Source organism: Oncorhynchus keta, unplaced genomic scaffold, assembly GCF_023373465.1.
Source record: "Oncorhynchus keta strain PuntledgeMale-10-30-2019 unplaced genomic scaffold, Oket_V2 Un_scaffold_515_pilon_pilon, whole genome shotgun sequence".
In the NCBI taxonomy this organism is placed as follows: Eukaryota; Metazoa; Chordata; class Actinopteri; order Salmoniformes; family Salmonidae; genus Oncorhynchus; species Oncorhynchus keta.
Genome location: NW_026290954.1, coordinates 1,230,153 through 1,249,001, shown reverse-complemented (window position 1 = coordinate 1,249,001; position 18,849 = coordinate 1,230,153). Strand labels below are relative to the sequence as shown.

The 18,849-nt window shown below is 40.3% G+C and overlaps 1 protein-coding gene across 2 annotated transcripts; it reads left to right on the top strand.

Moving 5' to 3' along the window:
• The first annotated feature begins 2,809 nt into the window (after window positions 1-2,809).
• LOC118377587 (zinc finger protein ZIC 1) lies at window positions 2,810-6,242 on the top strand. 2 transcript variants are annotated; one of them, XM_035764523.2, is made up of 4 exons: window positions 2,810-2,989; window positions 3,130-4,126; window positions 4,630-4,793; window positions 5,195-6,242. In XM_035764523.2, exons 2-4 carry the CDS (start codon window positions 3,160-3,162, stop codon window positions 5,393-5,395), a joined length of 1,332 nt encoding a protein of 443 aa, XP_035620416.1. In that variant the 5' UTR covers window positions 2,810-2,989; window positions 3,130-3,159; the 3' UTR covers window positions 5,396-6,242. The 2 variants fall into 2 exon arrangements, with proteins under 2 accessions (XP_035620416.1, XP_035620415.1); XM_035764522.2 differs by having other exon boundaries at window positions 2,810-4,126.
• Window positions 6,243-18,849: the final 12,607 nt, after the last annotated feature.

Below are 18,849 nucleotides of genomic sequence, written 5' to 3'. Positions count from 1 at the left end.
CGTAACGCGTTTATAGGCTATATACATACACTGTATACATATTTTGTAACAAATAACTCGTAGCACTTGCCTTTCACCAATCGGAATTAGATTGCCTATCTAAAATTAAATGCATTTCAGAATAAGGCCTATTTTAACGCAATTAAAATCAGTTGTTAGACACCGTATGATATACTTAAATATCACTATTACAATATCACCATCACAGTTATGTTATGTTTAGATCAAAGCAATGCCCTTTAGCCTGTCTTATCGACCATAACTTACTTAGAGGCCTCCACTGATGGAATCCATATCATTGGTCACCCTGATGTAGAGGTTCTCCGAATCAGTCAACAACGCATGCGTCAATCACCGGATACTTCCTATGGCAGATACATTAGTCAAAATAAACATGTATGATTCAACTATGAACCATGTTTGCTTTCTGTTGGTTTATTTGAGGGTTCCCCGACACCTTTTATGTGTTTGGAAGTCCTAGAAGAATTTATTTCTTCCTTTCTCAAAGTCACTTCGACACACGTGTCATCCTGACCGTTTTCCACCTGTTGAAGGGTCGTCCAGATTTGTGTGTGTGTTGTGGTAGTCTACTTAAAAACTTGCTAAAAGTTGCACGGAAAAAGATTGAGAACTCTAGACTCTGTTGTCTTCACGTTTGTCTCTCTGGAGTGTATGAAGCAGAAACTGGCAGTCAAGATGATATTTTAATGGTTCATATGGCACGTCTGTTCATGTGGCTTTGAACTCCAGCAGCCGGAGGTTCCAGCAGCGAGCCCCGCAAATCCCACTTGATAACTTCGACAACCCACAACGTTCTACATACAGGTTAGGGTAGTGCAGGCTATTACCAGTTTTCAAACAGGAGAGCTTGAGATATCATTATTATAATTATTTTAAATAAAGGATTATTATGTTTCTTTATGATGATAACTTTTTGTATTCTTTTTGGGACACTCTTGTCAGCGTGTGTTTTAGGTGAGAATGGTGATGTGAGAGTCCTGACTGCAAATGCTCCCTTTATGAGGCTTCTGCAAAAATAACAGGAATGTATAGAGAGAGAGGGAGAGAGAGAGAGAGAGAGAGAGAGAGAGGGAGGGAGAAGGAGAGAGGGAGAGAGGGTAGAGAGACAGAGAGAGAGAGAGAGAGAGAGAGAGAGAGAGAGAGAGGGGGGAGGGAGAGGAGAGAGGGAGAGAGGGTAGAGAGAGAGAGAGAGGAGGGATAGAGAGAGAGAGGAGAGAGGAGAGAGAGAGGGAGGGAGAGACAGAGGAGGGAGAGAGAGAGGGAGGGATAAGGAGAGAGAGGGAGAGAGAGAGAGGAGGGAGGGAGAGAGGGGAGGGAGAGAGAGGGAGGGAGGGAGAGAGAGAGGGAGGGAGAGAGAGAGGAGAGAGAGAGAGGAGGGAGAGGAGAGAGGGAGAGAGAGAGAGAGGGGGAGGGAGAGAGAGAGGAGAGAGAGAGGGAGAGGAGAGAGAGAGAGAGGAGGAGAGAGAGAGAGAGAGAGAGAGAGAGAGAGAGAGAGAGAGAGAGAGAGAGAGAGAGAGAGAGAGAGAGAGAGAGAGAGAGAGAGAGAGAGAGAGAGAGAGAGAGAGAGAGAGAGAGAGAGAGAGAGAGGGAGAGAGAGGGAGAGAGCGAAAGAGAGAGGGAGAGAGGGAGAGAGAGAGAGGGCGAGAGAGAGAGAGAGAGAGCAAGCTGCAGAATAGAGTTCACAGGCAACTGTAGTCAAGGCCCTATATGTTTTAATGGTCACAAAGAACACCTGACGTGTAAATAGCAACACGTGAAGTGCAAACTTCGACGACAGCTTCATAAACGAGGGGCTGTATGCACACGGCGTGATGAGTACCTAGGGATTGTAACTTCAGTGTTTTTCAACATTGACATGACATTCGATCTGATCTGACCAATGAGTTGTATTGTTGTACACGCCTGTATCATGGTACGTGTATGATTATTATTAGTCACATTTTCATGTCATTGTGGCCTTATGTTATTGTTTAATGTCTTGTCACATATTGACGTTTGGGTCATGTTGTAGGATTCCCACGTAACGTTAGAAAAACGCAATATATTGTGTATAATCCTAACTCACACTTGAACGGAGAGAGGAGGGGGGGGGCGGGGGGTGAGTGTTCTTTTCTGTTCCCCTCTCATCCGCCGGACATTTCACTGAATCCAAAGATCGCCATGGAAATCAACAAAGACACCGCCATGCCCTCAACTTGTGTCCTATGAAGAAGACAAAAGGCCCAGATCAACAACAAAGAGTTTGTAGTATACTGCCTCTCAGTCTCTGTGCTGTCAGAGAAAGATTGCGCAACAACAGTATTAAGCGACACATTGACTTCTTGTGCAGCCGAATGGCCATGCTCAACAACAGAATCTGCACACAACTTAATGCTCGCAGAAAGTGTATTTTAATATTGCATGGAGAGAATGGTTGTTGCTATGCATTAGTTGCAGAGGAACATGCACGCGTTTGACTTTTAGCAGTGTATAGTGTGACTGAAAAGCCGACGACTGTCTACATTTTCACACCGTCTATTGTTGCTTTTATATTTCTCAACTTTCTTTCTTGTGTTATTCAGCCGTTTAACCAAAACCACAGTCAGCAATCTCACAATACCTGGGATTGATGATGCACGCGGACCAATAGGAGAGGGGCCACGGCACGCGGATTGTTATTTGATGGGTGAACGTTGGTAGGGGGATAGGGCGTCCTCCAATGAGTGTCTGAGTACCGGGTCACATGTTGCCCCCCCACCCCCCCACCCAAACCCTTCCTCCCCATTCATCAGGGGTGGACTGTGTTGTCTTTTCAATTCATTTATCTGCAGGAATGATTGCGACTATCAGTCTACTGCTCACCGCTTGACTGGGGAGGTGAAAGTTTCGCCACAGGAAGAGAAACCGCAAAATACAATATTGTAGCCTCCGTGATTCGCGTGTGGATCGGATGAGAGGAAGAACAGGAAACATTCCTATCTTGTTTTAGGTAAATAGAACATATGTGGATTGGAGTTTGCTCAGCTCAGTAAAGTCCGCTAGATATTTTTTTTGCATGCAGAACGCAGAGATATAGAGGTATAGAGGTCAGAAGAATATCTGTGCATGATTTTTAATTCCTGCTCTCAGTTGCCTCATTGAGTTGTAGACTGACGGAAGATGCTGCTGGACGCAGGACCCCAGTACCCCACCATAGGAGTCACTACGTTTGGCTCCTCAAGGCATCACTCAACAGGCGAAGTAACAGAACGAGAAGTGGCTTTGGGGATAAATCCATTCGCAGACGGGATGGGCGCATTTAAAATCAACCACAGCTCCCACGACCTTAGCTCCGGCCAGACGGCGTTCTCCTCCCAGGCTCCCGGCTATGCTGCTGCCGCTCTGGGTCACCACCACCACCCAACCCACGTCAGCTCCTACTCCACGGCAGCATTCAACTCCACCCGGGACTTTCTCTTCAGAAACCGGGGCTTCGGAGACGCAACCAGCGCGCAGCACAGCCTGTTTGCCTCCGCAGCGGGAAGTTTTGCAGGGCCACATGGACACTCTGATGCCACCGGGCACCTGCTCTTCCCGGGACTCCACGAGCAAGCCGCCAGCCATGCGTCATCTAATGTCGTCAACAGCCAGATGCGCCTTGGCTTTACTGGGGACATGTACGGCCGGGCTGACCAGTATGCCCACGTTACGAGCCCCCGCTCCGACCACTACGCCTCCTCCCAGTTGCATGGCTATGGCCCTATGAACATGAACATGGCGGCTCACCACGGGGCAGGGGCCTTTTTCCGATACATGAGGCAGCCCATCAAACAAGAGCTCATCTGTAAGTGGGTCGAGCCCGAACAGTTGTCGAACCCCAAAAAGGCTTGCAACAAAACTTTCAGCACGATGCACGAGCTCGTGACCCACCTGACAGTGGAGCATGTCGGGGGACCGGAGCAGTCTAACCATATCTGCTTCTGGGAAGAGTGCGTCAGAGAAGGAAAACCATTTAAAGCCAAGTACAAACTGGTAAATCATATCAGAGTGCACACCGGAGAGAAACCATTCCCATGTCCCTTCCCCGGCTGTGGAAAAGTGTTTGCCCGATCGGAGAACCTGAAGATCCACAAGAGGACTCACACAGGTAAGAATCAAACGATCACAATATCCACTCCAAAAGCCGTTTGCGTAATACATGTTATGCTACTATAAGTTCAATGTTTTGATTATGTTTGTTTAAATACTATTGTTCATATAATACCAAATTGCTTTATTTAGTCATGTGCCACTACAGCCTAGTGTTTCTATTCTGTGCCTGTGAGAATTCAATAGGTTGTGAAATTGGACAATGTGACATGCTGTTGCGTTGTTTATCTTAGCGGCACGAGTAAACATGGCATCACAACAACATATTCATGAATACATAGCTTACAGCAATTTCATATATTTTGGTTAAAAAAAAACGAATGCTGTAATATACCTGAAGATAATGTTTTGTCGTGTTCAATGTGGTGGTAGCCTAAATTCCCCCACCACACTGAAATGTTCATGTTAAATTGGAATATGTACGTATTTATATATTTCATTGTGTAACATTTAAAAAAAAAATCTAAATATATATATCTATATATATATATATTTGTTTAGGTGAGAAGCCTTTCAAGTGTGAGTTTGATGGCTGCGACAGGCGGTTTGCTAACAGCAGCGACCGGAAGAAACACATGCACGTCCATACATCTGACAAGCCTTATCTCTGCAAGATGTGCGACAAGTCCTACACACATCCCAGCTCTCTGCGGAAACACATGAAGGTACATATGGGGTTTACTTTTACATGTTATATTCCATTTTATTTATAATGTATATATTTTTTAATTCCTACAGCATTTCGAGAATGAAAGTGCATGCATAAAATTGCAATAGCCTACATTCCAGCAAACACGAACACAGAAACAGCAGGGAGACGCCATGCAGCAAATGCAAATACCTGTTGTGTCTTCCTTCATAGAGCCTCTCTGTTGTCATATCCAAAACATTGCATCATGCATTTTAATGTCTGGACATTTAAAGTGGTTTATCGTGAACAGGCTATTATTATTTATTATACTCACAATTAAGAATCAAACTGGAAGCCTGCATATTTCTAGAAAGCATGCCAGTCTATGATTTCTACACTGTAAAATGTTAAGTATTGTTTAACACTATCTTGCAGGTTCACGAGGCTACCACGCAAGGACCTCAACCGTCGCCAGCGGCCAGTTCCGGGTACGAATCGTCCACGCCGCCCACCATCGTGTCTCCGTCCACAGAGAACCATAATTCCAGTTCCATATCACCGGCAGCCTCGACAGTACACCACACGACCAGTCACCACACCACGCTGTCGTCAAATTTTAATGAATGGTACGTGTAAAATATTTTCACAAAGCCTGCAGAAATAGGACTGGAGTCAAAGACTTTGAAAGTCAGCCTATAACGCGACGACCGAGAAAAAAAGGAGGAAGCCAAAATGTTTGGTTAAGAGAGAGAGAGTGATGCATGGACAAGGTGCAAAGCCAGCTACCAAGTTAACGGCTTTTTTCCTGACTGTTTTTTTGAAAGACTGCACACAAGAGATCTCAATGCATGCTATCTGCGGGTCGTGGCCTGATTTGGTTTCTGTTGTACATAAAGATTCCCAGTTCAAAAATGTAATATTTTATTTTGTAAATACTTATATAACAGTTTAACGGATTTGTGCAAATGTGGTCCCTAGATATATGGAAAATGAAATGGTTTTACCAATAATATTGCGATGACTAGTGTTGATTGAACAGAATGTTGTAGTTGATGTGTACCAAATGTGAATTACTAAGTATAACTACCGTCTCCACTATATCGACCTTACCGACTATTAGTCTATTAATGTGCTTTTGTATTTGGTGAAACATTTCGTCTACGGTCCAGTTGGAGTAGCACAGTACTTACCATTGCTGTTAGTTAATGTCATGTCGATAAATCGTGTATAGTGAAAGTCTGAAACTCCGTGTCGTCTGTTTATGTAGGCCTTCGTGATAAAATATAACAACTATTTGTTCATTACCTTGATAATGTCAAGGAACTATTACCTACATGTAAATAGCAAAATTTTCCATATTTATCTGCATGTAAAGGGTTAGAAATGATCGGTATTTATGGAGAAATGCGCTAGTATGTAAAATTTAGTTTGCAAAAAAATGTTTGGTTACATTTCGTACTATATTAAAGGATTAAAACTACAACCAACTATTTGCCTTTTCCATATTTTTGTTTGTCAAAGCCTACATGTTGTTTAAATAGGCCTATGACTGGATATCAAAATGAATGACGTGTGATCATCTTTTGTATACACTCACTCATGCATAACAAAAACAAAACACGTAAATAGATGACCCGGTCTTTATTCAACCGTTACATATGAGTTATTCTAAAGAACAAATTAATTATAATACTACACGTAGGCCTAAAGAATTAAAATGACTCAAATATAGGACTAAAATATTTCATAACACATCGATAAAAGGACATATTTGGACCAACTTATTAGGGTAAAACCAGGATTCATTATACGCTTATTAAAGCGTAGAATTCTAAATCACATCATGCTTGGCTTTTTCGGCAGAATCAAATTCTCAAATACGAATTAATGTGACGTAATTCAATTTCCCCTGTTCTTGTGTCCCTTTTATCCAAAAGTAACATCCCAGCCATTGCCCTCGAGTAATGTGAGAATCGAATAGATGAATAGTGACAGTTCTACTTCTCAGTCAGAGTAAAACAAAATAGTTTATGTTTGTTACTTAATTGTTATCGGTGTTATTCAGTTTCCCGTAGCTAGCTGTGTCGGATGGATGCCATAGTCTAGTGTTGAGGAAGTGTTGGGATTTCTCGAGTCAGTGTTGTAGTCTTTGTTCCGTGGTGCAGCCTGGTTGACCGGACCATTAGGCAGGGATCACGTCAACAGACAAGACGCCAGTGATCACAAGCCTGGCCTGCGTGGTTAACACTGCCAGTGCGCTGGGCTAGGCGACACAGAATACAATGTTCCCGTAGATCTGTCAGTCTGCAGCTGACAACATGACACATTGGAACGGACGAAAAATGAAACAATTCTAAAATAAAAGCCGAAGCTAAATAGACTGCAAACAATGTAGTATTGCATAATGATCAATCATCAGTCACAGTCCACAGAGAGAGAGAGAGAGAGAGAGAGAGAGAGAGAGAGAGAGAGAGAGTGTGTGTGTGTGTGTGTGTGTGTGTGTGTGTGTGTGTGTGTGTGTGTGTGTGTGTGTGTGTGTGTGTGTGTGTGTGTGTGTGTGTGTGTGTGTGTGTGTGTGTGTGTGTGTGTGTGTGTGTGTGTGTGTGTGTGTGTGTGTGTGTGCGTGTGTGTGTGTGTGATTGGAATGGCGGAAATGCATGATATCTGAGGTTATCTGTTTGAAATGTATTCATATTTTCTTTGCATGGGCTATTAATTTAGATACATGAATGATGGTACTAAAGTGGCTTTTTCGACTCTATTTAACACTATCTATCAGGTTATAGTGTTGATACGTTGTCATTCACGCGCCGTTAGACCCAATAGAAATGCCACGGAGGCTATATATATCCAAACATATGTTTTGATTCATACAATGGGATTCATTTTGTTTTGAAAAGACCTGTCCTTATCGTTTCCTGCATTTTCTGACGAAGCCAGAAGGCAGAGATATAAATCAATATCGACTCTGGTCTTAAATGTCCCATGGTGATAACACATATAGCCCTAAAATGTATCTTTGTAATATTATTAGATGTTGCCAAATCGTAACGTAGCTTTATAACATCGCACAACAGACTCGACGAAGCAACACATGCAGTACATGGCGAGGCCGAATTAAAACGCATTGTCCTGAAGGACTGTGAGACCACCAGGGTCTCCCATGTACAAATATAATTGCCACACAAGCAGGACAATACAGAAATATGTATATTCAGAGGTTCCATTAGGTTACTCAAGTTCAAGTTGTTTGTGTAGGGTTTAGGGTTTAATCCTCCAACTGGCAATAATGCAAGAGGTGCCTTAACAATCACACAATATGCTTCATCGTGGTAATCTAACAACAAAACGAACACAACAGGACTACAAGTTTTTTTTTGTTTTTAAATCTCCGCTTGTTTCCTCTCTTCAAATATTCTTTGTTTACTTTTATTTTGTAACACCAAAATGACAATGTGTCTGTTTTATGTAAAATGTCAATGATATTATTTATGTATTTTAAATGTGTTTACGGCTCATTTAATGACCATTTGGTTTACATTTTGGTATGTAAACGAAATATATATCACTGGTAAATTCCATAGTTGAGATTCTCCATTTACAAAATAGCTGACATGGAAATCTTCCCGTCTCCATGTAAAGATGTCTGAATGACAGACGGTGTCGCCAACGGCGTGCGTGGGCTCTTATGAACCCCATAACATACAGAATAAGGAAAGCTTATCGTTTCAGTTTGGTTCACATTGACTTCATTTGTTCAGTTGACTGTATCTGACATTTGTTAACAATCGCTACAACGGGAAAACGGCAGAGTTGCAGTTACAACCGTAGAAGAGCGCAGGCGCCAGCCCTCAGCGCGCCTCGCTTGTCTATGAATATTTATTACTTGTGCTAGTAGCCAGTAGACCAATCTCGAGATCTGCATGTTGCTTTCCTTCCATGATATAAATGAATGCGCATTTTCACGTTATATGAACGCACTATGAATTATATTCAAAACTAGAGGAAAATATTTGGTCAATGAAAACAGATATATTTCCCTTATAGCTTTAACAAACGTGTTATTCCAACACACAGGTTGCTCCAAATATGTTGTTAAATTTACAGTATGATCACATTTTGACATGGAAGTTAAATATTCCCTTTATAAGTTATTGGAAAGCAACGTTTCATTCCTCAGTAACAGGCCTATACCAAACGGATAATACATAATATTGAACACTGCCGTTAGCAATAGCTGCATCCTTTCTCCAACAACATTAGCCAATATGTTTCAGAATATTGTCACTTATTATTTCACGTTCTCAACAAAGTCTTTAAGAATTTATTTTTTGTTTAATTTATTATAACTTTTTTTTCTGATTGGGAAAATAGTTTTTAAATTAATGTGCACTTGAATGTGGCCTATACGTTCTTCAAATCTGTCAGATGAGAATATCAGTGTAGATTTGAAGTTAATGGCGGAGTTAACAGGCTGCAGGAAGGGTTAGACTACTCCGGTCACTGAGTGGAGTAGTCTATGTTGGTTGACCCCGGCAGTACATTAAGGGATTGGCGCGTGAGTAGTCTATGTTGGTTGACCCCGGCAGTACATGGAGGGACTGACGCGTCACGCATGTAACCGGAGAAGAGATGGAACGCTCCGGTGCCACTTGATGAATGTCCTGCCCAAGTCTGCCTGTTCACGGCTCCACATATCTGTTCCTCACAGTGAATGAGGGAAACCTTTACTCTTAAAGTCACTCTTAACGTTGATCTTATTATTATATTTTACGTCAAATAATATGCTCTGCAAGACAACATGCTGATTTGGAATGGTATAGGGTAGTCTTATGTTTTTTCTTCATCCAAAAATGGTCACTGATGATGCAGACATTGTTTTGCGCTGATTTGCCCAAGAGACACTTGATGTTTTAATCGAACGTTTTTTTTTTTTTAGATGAATAAAACATGAATTCGGGAGATCCTTGTGGGGTAAGATGTAACCCTACAACTGACTCTTTTTGAAAAACGTTGAAAAAATGATTTCACCTAAATTCCTATTACTAACAACTCAAATAACCCGGCAGTGCATATTTTCAACTTGATGTTTATTTGGGAAAAAAACAGAGCTCTACCGGAAGTCCAGAGGATCATGCACGCAATGCCATATTAGAGTGGTAATTTGCATTTTTACTAATTTACACAATATTACAAACATTACTTTAGGTCTGATTCAATGGCGTTTATAGAAAGGTAAGCATTGTTTAATAAGGATTGATGTAAAATTCAAAACAATTATGGTAATTTTGTATGTCCAAACATGAATACTCAATTACAGTGAAATTAATGGGTTTTCAGGTAGTGTAGGCTATCGTGCAAATGTCACTCAAAATGGTTTTCTTAAATATCAAAAGATCCATGTTCTTCCACCCTGGTTCCCACATGTTCAGACTACATTTTCAGGTAATTTATGACAAAGTGTATTTATTTAAATCACTATTATAGAAAGTATATTAAAGGCTGCCTTAATTGTTTTACACCAATATTTGTAAACAAAGTAAATGTAAACAAACAAAATACTATATTAGTCTGAAAACATGGTTAAACCCAGATGGCCTTGCATCCATACCTCTGTCTATCCTGCCCCATCTCTTTTTACTAACCCAGGGGTGGGCTTTGTTATTGTTTCTACTGCTGATTTCCCCTTTAAAGATTTTGTGTTGTTAACAATTCATTCATATTTTCCCCCAAAATAAGTATTTTTTAAATAATACATTAATGTAGGCTACCCTGTTCTTAGTCAACTGTACTATTTACTGACGTACCAACCGCCTGGTTGAGCACATTTTTGCAAAATTCTTGCTTTTTAGTCTTTTAAAATTGATTAAATATTTATTTTCAGATTCCTACTCTTCATGGTCTCTAGTAACATAAATGGTGCAATATTAATCCCTCTGAATTCCTGCCTTTAATTCCATATCTGTGGTGACAGATATATTATTACAGCCCTCTAAGTGAGAGTGCCACAACACTGACCTGCAAAAAAAAACACAATTCTACAAATGATTTAAATGCAGGGGGGCTGACTGAGTTGACCAATCCAGTTCAAGTAAAGATTTTCATATCCACTTCAACATTCATTGTCAAAACCTTGGCAGAAATGTGCATTATTATTATTATTATTATTATTATTATTTGTATTATTATTGTTATTATTATTATTATTATCATTATTGTTATTATTATTATTATTATTATTATTATTATTATTATTATGATTATTATGATTATTATTATAATGATTATGATGATTATTATTATTATTATTGTTGTTATTATTATTATTATTGTTATTATTATTATTATTGTTATTATTATTGTTATTATTATTGTTATTATTATTATTATCATTATTATTATTATTGTTATTATTATTATTATCATTATTATTGTTATTATTATTGTTATTATTATTGTTATTATTATTATTATCATTATTATTATTATTGTTATTATTATTATTATCATTATTATTGTTATTATTATTATTATCATTATTATTATTATTGTTATTATTATTATTATCATTATTATTGTTATTATTATTATTGTTATTATTATTATTATCATTATTATTGTTATTATTGTTATTATTATCATTATTATTGTTATTATTATTATTATTATTATTGTTATTATTATTATTATCATTATTATTATTATTGTTATTATTATTATTATCATTATTATTGTTATTATTATTGTTATTATTATTGTTATTATTATTATTATCATTATTATTGTTATTATTATTATTATCATTATTATTGTTATTATTATTATTGTTATTATTATTATTATCATTATTATTGTTATTATTGTTATTATTATCATTATTATTGTTGTTGTTATTATTATTATTATTATTTTATTCTGCTAAGGTTATGTGTGTTACTGTGTTGTTCTCTCATCAGTCTTGGTTCCTATCATCAATCAAGGCCATGCAGACAAAGACATCCAGCTATATAAATCAGAGAGCCGCTGCCAAGGTCCCTTCATATCACCATGCTTTTCTTTCCATCGACTTACTATCTTGATGGAGTTACAATTATATGTTTTCTAGTTACATAAAGTTTCCTTTAAATGTTTTATAAATTCCCTTAGGGTCTATTGACGCACCAGTGCATGAATATAAGTAGCCCAATTGTTTTTATCCCCATCAAAATCTGTCAGTTTACACAAGAGATATCTGTTTTTTTTGTTGTTGCATGGGCTCAGTCTCAATCCACTTCATCTGTCTATAGGCGTCAGCATGCTTCAGTTTGGGACGGCGCCTTGCCAAACTCAGCTAGCTGAACTGAAGGAGTGTGCTTCATACTCCCTTAAAAGAACAAGAGCAAAGCAACAATGGTACTGTTTGTTCATCTTGAGACGCCGTAGCTAGTATACACTTCCTTAAAATAGTATGAATTAATCTAAGATAACTCAAGAAATCTATCATTAATTTAGATTCATTTAACTAAGATGTTTTTGTGCAGTATTTATTACTCAATGAAAACATGTGCATGAAAATGAGTCATCTCTCTCTGAATGACATTGAAGAATCACAACTGTCACCAACGAAGGGTGTAGAAACATCGGCTTTGCCTCCAGAAAAAAATGTTGTGTGCTCGAACAGCCAAAAATACCCTCACCGAAGTCCAAAATGAACAAATGTCACAAAATGACATCATAACATACGCACAAACTCTCGAGAACTGTTTCAGCTGGGAAGCATGCAGATGCCTTAAAAGTCCATTTATGTTTGATTCGAAAACGTGGTTGGAGACTCCATAGGACGTGTGTGGCACAAATCACAGACCCCCTGGAGTGACTTGCAAAGGCCGAATTTAGCTCTGTTTACCACCATGCACCTCCAAAATATTGGTAACAACGTGGAGGACTCCGTATAGCTTTGCATTGACATGATTGGTTGACTGTAGGTTAGGGCGGGAGATCCTGTGTAAACACAAACTTACTTCCTTGACAACTTCCTTCACAACAGGTCCGCACTGCTCCGCAAGAAGTATGAATCCTCTGACTTCTGCAGAGGCTGTATTAATGTACACGCTGTACAGCCAATGCAGATGTCATATTGACCAGCGCCTTTAAAAGGAGTTTGTGTTTATATAGGACCTCCTGCCCACCCCGCACCTACCATAAACCACCCTCTGCATTGTTAAAACATTTAGGAGGTCGCACAGCGATGCAGTATGAAACTCAGTTTGGTCTCCGCATGTTTCTGGAGGCTCCGTAATTACGTCACACCCTCCATACGGAGCCTCCGACCACATTTTCAGATCAAAGCATAAATGGGCTTTTATGGCGGCCTTCCGCATCTGTGGTGGAATGTGACTGAGCTACAGCGGTGTTTGAAAGACATCTCATCTGTGGTGGAATGTGACTGAGCTACAGCGGTATTTGAAAGACATCTCATCTGTGGTGGAATGTGACCGAGCTACAGCGGTATTTGAAAGACCGTGAGACATCTCATCTGTGGTGGAATGTGACTGAGCTACAGCGGTATTTGAAAGACCGTGAGACATCTCATCTGTGGTGGAATGTGACCGAGCTACAGCGGTATTTGAAAGACATCTCATCTGTGGTGGAATGTGACCGAGCTACAGCGGTATTTGAAAGACCGTGAGACATCTCATCTGTGGTGGAATGTGACTGAGCTACAGCGGTATTTGAAAGACCGTGAGACATCTCATCTGTGGTGGAATGTGACCGAGCTACAGCGGTGTTTGAAAGACATCTCATCTGTGGTGGAATGTGACCGAGCTACAGCGGTATTTGAAAGACCGTGAGACATCTCATCTGTGGTGGAATGTGACCGAGCTACAGCGGTGTTTGAAAGACCGTGAGACATCTCATCTGTGGTGGAATGTGACCGAGCTACAGCGGTGTTTGAAAGACCGTGAGACATCTCATCTGTGGTGGAATGTGACTGAGCTACAGCGGTATTTGAAAGACATCTCATCTGTGGTGGAATGTGACTGAGCTACAGCGGTATTTGAAAGACATCTCATCTGTGGTGGAATGTGACCGAGCTACAGCGGTATTTGAAAGACCGTGAGACATCTCATCTGTGGTGGAATGTGACCGAGCTACAGCGTTGTTTGAAAGACCGTGAGACATCTCATCTGTGGTGGAATGTGACCGAGCTACAGCGGTATTTGAAAGACCGTGAGACATCTCATCTGTGGTGGAATGTGACTGAGCTACAGCGGTGTTTGAAAGACATCTCATCTGTGGTGGAATGTGACTGAGCTACAGCGGTGTTTGAAAGACATCTCATCTGTGGTGGAATGTGACTGAGCTACAGCGGTATTTGAAAGACCGTGAGACATCTCGAAAATCAGTCTTCTCACGGAAACGGCTTTCGCATCCGAATGGTTTGGCCTACAAAACAATTATGACCACTCCTTGGAAAGTACTTAAGTCAAAATAATTTAAAGTACTACTTAAGTAGTTTTTCTTGGTATCTGTACTTTACTATTTATATTTTTACCAACTTTTACTCAATTACATTCTGATTTTTAAAATTTTAAAACTTAAAAAAAAAAACTTTTTACTATATTCATTTTCCCTGACACCCCAAAGTACTTGTAACGTTTCGACAGGAAAATTGTCCAAAAGACGCAATTTTCAAGAGAACATCCTGGTCGTCCCTACTGCCCTGATCTGGCAGACTCACTAATGCTTCATTTGTAATGTACGTCCGAGTGTTTGAGGATGCCCCTGGATATCCGTAAGATTAAAAATACATTTGCTTTATGTAAGGACATTGAAATTATTTATACTTTTCAATTACATTTTGGCAATTGTGTTGACTTTTTATACCTAAGTATATTTAAAACCAAATACTTTTACTCAAATAGTATCTTACTGGGTGACTTCCACTTTTACTCAAGTAGTATCTTACTGGGTGACTTCCACTTTTACTCAAGTAGTATCTTACTGGGTGACTTCCACTTTTACTCAAGTAGTATCTTACTGGGTGACTTCCACTTTTACTCAAGTAGTATCTTACTGGGTGACTTCCACTTTTACTCAAGTAGTATCTTACTGGGTGACTTCCACTTTTACTCAAGTAGTATCTTACTGGGTGACTTCCACTTTTACTCAAGTAGTATCTTACTGGGTGACTTCCACTTTTACTCAAGTAGTATCTTACTGGGTGACTTCCACTTTTACTCAAGTAGTATCTTACTGGGTGACTTCCACTTTTACTCATGTAGTATCTTACTGGGTGACTTCCACTTTTACTCAAGTAGTATCTTACTGGGTGACTTCCACTTTTACTCAAGTAGTATCTTACTGGGTGACTTCCACTTTTACTCAAGTAGTATCTTACTGGGTGACTTCCACTTTTACTCAAGTAGTATCTTACTGGGTGACTTCCACTTTTACTCAAGTAGTATCTTACTGGGTGACTTCCACTTTTACTCAAGTAGTATCTTACTGGGTGACTTCCACTTTTACTCAAGTAGTATCTTACTGGGTGACTTCCACTTTTACTCAAGTAGTATCTTACTGGGTGACTTCCACTTTTACTCAAGTAATATCTTACTGGGTGACTTCCACTTTTACGTTTCCTATTAGAGTATCTTTACTTTCACTGAAGTATGACAATTGGGTACTTTTCCCACCACTGGAGACTGGGTACATATACATATATAAGACACAAATGAATGTAGCAACTGCTGATTGTCCCCTTAATTAAACCACATTTCATGACCCATGTGGTCAATTCATCAATATTCAAAGTTAAGGTCGCCTTTAAAATAATTTCTGTAATAGTGATGAAAAAATGTAATTTGTAATGTCTGAACATGTGGTAACGAGGATGGAAGAACCTGGACAATTTAAAATGTTAGCGATATTACGCGACATTGAGTGACATTGCACTATAGCCATTATTTTCAATGTATTTGAATATTGATGTTTGGACATACATTTCCATAATTTGTTAACATTTGACACCAAACTCCTTATTAAACAAGACATATCTATAAAAGCTATTGAATCAGACATAAAGTCATTTTTGTAATATTGTGTAAATGAGTAAAATGCTATGCCAAATTGCAATTCTAATATGGAATTACTAGTATGACCCTCTTGACTTCTGGTAGATGTCTGTTATTTCCAAAATAATGGGTGTATGGAGGTAGTTTTGTGCAGTTAAATAAGCAGTTAAATATGTAACACAAAAACAACAAACGTTTCCTGAGCTTTCCTCTTTAACCTCATAGATATAGGACAGACACTTTCAAAACTTTATTCCTTGTGTTTTATTTTTTTTCACTGTCTATTTTTGCAATTTATGAATGCCTTATTCAGTGTGTCTCTATGGGATTTGGTACAAAATGACAAATTAAATATTTTTCAGAAAAACATTTGTATATATATTTTTTTTTTGTACCAAAATGGGTCCTACAATTCAAAGTGCAAATAGTGGTCCAATCATCTTAGAACAACGTGTCAGCTTATAACAGAGAAGGATGTGAGAGGAGCTGTACCCGCTCTTCTAAAAAATGTAAAGGTCGTATATTTTTCTTCTCTCTTCCTCAGTTCACATGCACTTGCCCTCGGTCTCAGGCGAGCCGCTCAAACGCTTGAGTCTGATAGGTTGACTTGACAGACTGAGCCGCTGTATATGTCCAACTCTGCAGCATTGAATGTTAGTCGGCGTGTCAAACTCCAAATGCATGCTGTGTGCATAAAGCTGACTTGACCGCATCAGAAGTGTAGGAATAAGCCTGGATCTGGTGCTGTTCTCTGATATATAACTACCACGGAAAGTCCAAGTCGGGGAGGAAGTCACGCAACGATGATGTCATAATCATCTGCATTGCCCACACGTTCCTAATTTGTTGGATGTGGAATCGAGATGTAGCATTTTTTTTATGTATAAATTCCGGAATATTTCTATGTATGTACAAGTAGCACATTCCTATTTAGTAGATTGCTATTAGCAGTTCCTTGTTTACACCTGTAACATATCTCCACATGGTTTTAAAGTGGTCCTGTAGCTCAGTTGGTAGAGCATGGCGCTTGTAACGCCAGGGTAACATACCACCCATCCACATGACTGTATTATAAAAGCGTCTGCTAAATGGCATATATTATTATTATTATTATTATATTAAAGAGCAATGTATGTGTCCTCAGAAAGAATGACAACCTGTGCATCATATTTCACCACCCATATGGCTAAATACATAATTACAGGCAAATCAATTCATTTGTTCAATCTGACTCAGAAGCCATAACTGATCTTTCATTATATTAAAAACAATAGTAAAGTCTTTATATGACGTAAAATGATTGACAAAATACATTAAAAACCAGTTCAAAATAATATAGGTGAAGACATTATAGTAGTAGAGCTGTATGAGACCCCAGTAGTAGAGCTGCCCCAGTAGTAGAGCTGTATGAGACCCCAGTAGTAGAGCTGCCCCAGTAGTAGAGCTGTATGAGACCCCAGTAGTAGAGCTGCCCCAGTAGTAGAGCTGTATGAGACCCCAGTAGTAGAGCTGTATGAGACCCCAGTAGTAGAGCTGTATGAGACCCCAGTAGTAGAGCTGCCCCAGTAGTAGAGCTGTATGAGACCCCAGTAGTAGAGCTGCCCCAGTAGTAGAGCTGTATGAGACCCCAGTAGTAGAGCTGTATGAGACCCCAGTAGTAGAGCTGTATGAGACCCCAGTAGTAGAGCTGTATGAGACCCCAGTAGTAGAGCTGTATGAGACCCCAGTAGTAGAGCTGCCCCAGTAGTAGAGCTGTATGAGACCCCAGTAGTAGAGCTGCCCCAGTAGTAGAGCTGTATGAGGCCCCAGTAGAAGAGCTATATGAGACCCCAGTAGTAGAGCTGTATGAGACCCCAGTAGTAGAGCTGTATGAGACCCCAGTAGTAGAGCTGTATGAGACCCCAGTAGTAGAGCTGTATGAGACCCCAGTAGTAGATCTGCCCCAGTAGTAGAGCTGTATGAGACCCCAGTAGTAGAGCTGTATGAGACCCCAGTAGTAGAGCTGTATGAGACCCCAGTAGTAGAGCTGTATGAGACCCCAGTAGTAGAGCTGTATGAGACCCCAGTAGTAGAGCTGTATGAGACCCCAGTCAGTACCCAGTAGTAGAGCTATCGGAGACCCCAGTCAGTACCCAGTAGTAGAGCTATCTGAGACCCCAGTCAGTACCCTGTAGTAGAGTTCTCTGAGACCCCAGTCAGTACCCAGTAATAGAGCTATCTGAGACCCCAGTCAGTACCCAGTAGTAGAGCTAGCTGAGACCCCAGTCAGTACCCAGTAGTAGAGCTAGCTGAGACCCCAGTCAGTACCCAGTAGTAGAGCTAGCTGAGACCCCAGTCATTACCCAGTAGTAGAGCTATCTGAGACCCCAGTCAGTACCCTGTAGTAGAGCTCTCTGAGACCTCAGTCAGTACCCAGTAGTAGAGCTAGCTGAGACCCCAGTCAGTACCCAGTAGTAGAGCTAGCCGAGACCCCAGTCAGTACCCAGTAGTAGAGCTAGCTGAGACCCCAGTCAGTACCCAGTAGTAGAGCTTTATGAGACCCCAGTCAGTACCCAGTAGTAGAGCTTTATGAGACCCCAGTCAGTACCCAGTAGTAGAGCTGTATGAGACCCCAGTCAGTACCCAGTAGTAGACCCCAGTCGGTACCCAGTAGTAGACCCCAGTCGGTACACAGTAGTAGACCCCAGTCGGTATCCAGTAGTAGACCCCAGTCAGTACCCAGTAGTAGAGATAGCTGAGACCCCAGTCAGTACCCAGTAGTAGAGGTATCTGAGACCCCAGTCAGTACCCAGTAGTAGAGCTGTATAAGACCCCAGTCAGTACCCAATAGGTGAGCTTGCTGAGACCCCAGTCAGTACCCAGTAGTAGAGCTAGCTGAGACCCCAGTCAGTACCCAGTAGTAGAGCTAGCTGAGACCCCAGTCATTACCCAGTAGTAGAGCTATCTGAGACCCCAGTCAGTACCCAGTAGTAGAGCTATCTGAGACCCCAGTCAGTACCCAGTAGTAGAGCTATCTGAGACCCCAGTCAGTACCCA

Excerpts from the sequence above, each read along its gene's own strand:
- LOC118377587 (XM_035764523.2), top strand. The coding sequence starts at position 3,160 with ATGCTGCTGGACGCAGGACCCCAGTACCCCACCATAGGAGTCACTACG. Across the intron at positions 4,127-4,629 it reads CCACAAGAGGACTCACACAG|GTGAGAAGCCTTTCAAGTGT; the intron begins GTAAGAATCAAA and ends ATATTTGTTTAG. Across the intron at positions 4,794-5,194 it reads CTCTGCGGAAACACATGAAG|GTTCACGAGGCTACCACGCA; the intron begins GTACATATGGGG and ends ACTATCTTGCAG.